Source organism: Sceloporus occidentalis, unplaced genomic scaffold, assembly GCF_023333645.1.
Source record: "Sceloporus occidentalis isolate IW3139 unplaced genomic scaffold, rSceOcc1.0.p SCAF_74, whole genome shotgun sequence".
In the NCBI taxonomy this organism is placed as follows: domain Eukaryota; kingdom Metazoa; phylum Chordata; class Lepidosauria; order Squamata; family Phrynosomatidae; genus Sceloporus; species Sceloporus occidentalis.
The window spans coordinates 2,214,553-2,218,173 of NW_028317054.1; the positions used below are offsets into that span (position 1 = coordinate 2,214,553).

Here is a 3,621-nt window from a genome sequence, read left to right on the forward strand (position 1 = left end):
TGAGTGTATGTGTGCCAGTAACAGTAGGGTATCCACCTGGTCTGAATTTGCTTATGACTGATATGTATTGTAATGTTGTGCGTAATATATATGGTATTAATACTATACGAGGAGGAAAAAACCCCACTCCACATTCAGTCTGACGCACACATTCACGCTCTCACTAAATGAACATGAACACTGCGAAAGAATGAAAACTTTTTCATAAGGAGTCTGCAAAAAAAAATCAAAAAAAAAAAAAATCTGTATAGCGACTGAGCGGAGAGTACAAAAACTACAGGTCTCCATGGTAACCTATTGGTGACAGATATTAGTGGCATGATAACCATGGTAACGTTATGGGTTTTAGTGGAATGTTGCATAGGGTTGTATTTACATCAATAACCCCTCTGCTCACCTGATTGCACCCTGCTGTTCTGCCCTCTTCTCCTGCCATGCTGCACAACAGGGGCAAAAGCAGAGGCCATGCTCCTCGATATACCAGCTTCTGGCGTCCTGATCCCAGGCTCCCGGGTATTGTTGGTATCCCGTTGCCTGACAACAGCCCACTGAAGTGTCACTTTTTTGTGGGTACGTTGCCTGGATACAAGCAGCTGCAGCTAAACACAAGAGACACAATTCCAACTTACTTTAGATATTACTGCACTCGTTTTATTGTAGTCCAGCGGGGGTCTTTTGGTACTTAACGTTACAGTCTCTAGTGTTTAAGACTTGCTATAACCTGCCTCCGGACGACAAATCGCAATAGATAAACTGCAGCCAACCGACTGCACTGTTTATTGTAACAGTGTTGACTGGCATGGAGGCGTCGGTGTCGTGATGTATCGTGTCTCTCATGTGTAGAACTCAATGTATAAATAACTGCTTAATTTCCTGCAGCCATATTCGATGAATGTTTTGTAAACCCCCTGACATCCTCGTTGGTAATTCTGAATTAAATATAATATTAAGGGTTTTGAAAAGTGACAGCTTATTTGCATTTTTATATTGGATAAGACGTCTTCGTTTATGTATGCTACGCAATCGTCTTGTACTATTCTGCTATTGTATTTAGCAGTTGTTTTGATTTTCTTCACCTTTGTATCAATTTCATTAATTTTGAACTATGGGCGCCATGCCCAAATAAAAGATGGCCGCTGCTCGATAATGATGCACTCGTGCCCTTTGCCCTGCAGGTGGCCTCTGGCTGCGAGTGAGCGTTAATCCTACGGTGTCGGCAGAGTAAGAGCGGAGTATACTAGCGCCCGTCCATCTCAAAGACTTGGTTGGTCAATTTCCACTGGACCCGACAAAATACAAGCGATCTCTGTGCAGTGAGTGGGCGAGTCTAATAATAATAATAATAATAATAATAATAATAATGATGTGACATTATGCGGGGAATATATTTTCATGTACATTATGTTATAGAGACATTTAAGTACATAAAGGGCTTCAGCAGAGTACAAGGGAAATTTATACAAAAGGTAATCATTTAAAAATAAAGGAGCACAGGCTTAGATCTGATATTGGCAAATTTTATTTTACTGAGAGGGTGCGAAATAAGTGGAATAGTCTCCCAGCAGAGGTGGCAGTACTGTAAAGGTATTTTAACACTGTTGAGACAGGATTAAAGTCTAGCTAAAGCTTTGAGGTTTTATTTTAGGGTCTGTATTTCAGTTTAGTGGGGTATAACCAATGGATTTTAGCAAATTCCTGCCTTACATATTTAATTTGCATAAAGTAAGGGTGATGTAACCTTGTGTAATGTTACCCCTCGTACGTTCCGGCCTCCCCGCGCTGGTCAAGACAGAAGCTGCTGGTGAGGAGTATATTATATATATATATTAGTATTAGAGTGAGAGAGTATTTCTAAGTGGGTGTGTTAGCATGAATGTATATGTGTAAGAGTGTGTGCGTGTGAACGTCTGTGTTGGTGTAGATGTATGTATGTGTGTGTTAGCGTGAAAGTGTGCGCGTATAAATATGTGTGCTAGTGTATATATGAGTTACCGGTGGGGGCAGTTAGGGTCACTTGGCTTTACCTGCCTGCCCTCCTCCGGGCCAGATGGTGCCAGCCCCCCCCCTGCATCTCATGCAGAAGGTTTGTCGGATCAATCTGGATAGATTACTTGGGTAGATCTTAATCTGGCCACATAGTCCTCTCTAGTCCGGCCCTGGCTCCCTTAAATGCTTCTCTCCATAGGTGGGTTTTTAGTGAGCAGTTGGAGGTTTTCTCTGCAATCTGATTGGTTGCAGCACTGAGGGTCCCTTTTACATATGCTTCTAGAGAGATCCACCTTTAAACGTATGGCTGAAACCTTTACATATGGACTTGTCACAGTCCTGTTTACGTGCATAAGGCTTCTTGAAGATGTCGGGTCTGGGAGCTTCTTGACCTCACAATGTCGTGATGATGCCGCTTTGGGTAGTTCTATACATTTCATCTCCAATTGTTTCCCTTTGTTGCAGAAATGAAGGTGCTCCTGGTGTTTGATTTCGACCACACTATTATTAATGATAACAGCGACACGTGGATTGTCCAATGTGCTCCTGAGAAGAAGCTTCCGTATGGTCTACAGAACTCCTACGAGAAAGGGAAATGGACGGAGTACATGGGCAGAATCTTCAGCTACCTCGGCGAACAAGGAATACGAGAGAATGACATGAAAAGAATCATGATCGCGATACCGTATACCCCGGGCATGACCGAGCTGCTTCAGTTTATCGGCCAAAACAAAGATCACTTTGATTGTATTATCATCTCTGATTCCAACACCATTTTTATTGATTGGATTCTATCTCACGCAAACGTCCACAATGTGTTTGATAAGGTTTTCACCAATCCCGCAGCTTTCGATTCCTTCGGGAATCTCCATGTCCACAATTTTCATGTCCATCATTGTGCGAGTTGCCCCAAAAACCTGTGCAAGAGAAAAGTGTTAGAAGAGTTTGTGGCCAAGCAGTCCCTCGGCGGAGTTCAGTATTCTAAAATCGTATATATCGGCGATGGAGGAAACGACCTCTGTCCGGTAACGTTCCTTAAGAAGGGCGACATCGCGATGCCCCGGGAGGGTTACACGTTGGAGAAACGCATTGCCAAGGACCTAGATATAATAGATTCTTCTATCAGCGTTTGGTCAACCGGCAGTGAGATATTGTCTCGGTTGAAATCGCTCTTAGAAGAATAAAAACGAATAAATAATTGTTGTTTGGGTTGCAGTCATATATTGTTTCTTCCACAATAAATCCTAATGTAATTTATTTAACGAGCGATAATTGTACCCATAAAAAGGCTATTCAGTAGCGCAGTGTTGTTAGAGAATATTATCTTTGTTCAATCTTGATTTAATCTTGGCTAAATTGTTCGATATATTCCAGGGTTAAAGCAACCATCCTTTTCTTCGCTATGTGTTGGGAGCCTCTTCTGCAAAACGGCTTGGCCGGCCCTGTATAATGCATAGTTAATGTAGGCACCATTCTTAGGTCATCTGATTTAACTACACATTATGCAGTGTCGGCTTAGACCGTTTGGCCAGAGAAGCTGCTGATATATTTTTATATATGTTTGTTATATTTCCAAAATAAATAAACCAGGACATTTTTAAACATATTTCTTTCAGGTCCTGAATTGTAATTCTG

General features: G+C 41.8%; 1 protein-coding gene across 1 annotated transcript; it reads left to right on the forward strand.

Annotated features, from left to right (window-relative positions):
- Window positions 1-2,453: 2,453 nt before the first annotated feature.
- Window positions 2,454-3,170, forward strand: LOC149285939 (putative phosphatase phospho2). Its single transcript, XM_089494750.1, has one exon. The coding sequence runs from the start codon at window positions 2,454-2,456 to the stop codon at window positions 3,168-3,170; it is 717 nt and encodes a 238-aa protein (XP_089350876.1).
- Window positions 3,171-3,621: the final 451 nt, after the last annotated feature.

What these genes read in the sequence shown, in the direction of transcription:
- LOC149285939 (XM_089494750.1), top strand. Translation starts at nt 2,454, where the DNA reads ATGAAGGTGCTCCTGGTGTTTGATTTCGACCACACTATTATTAATGAT.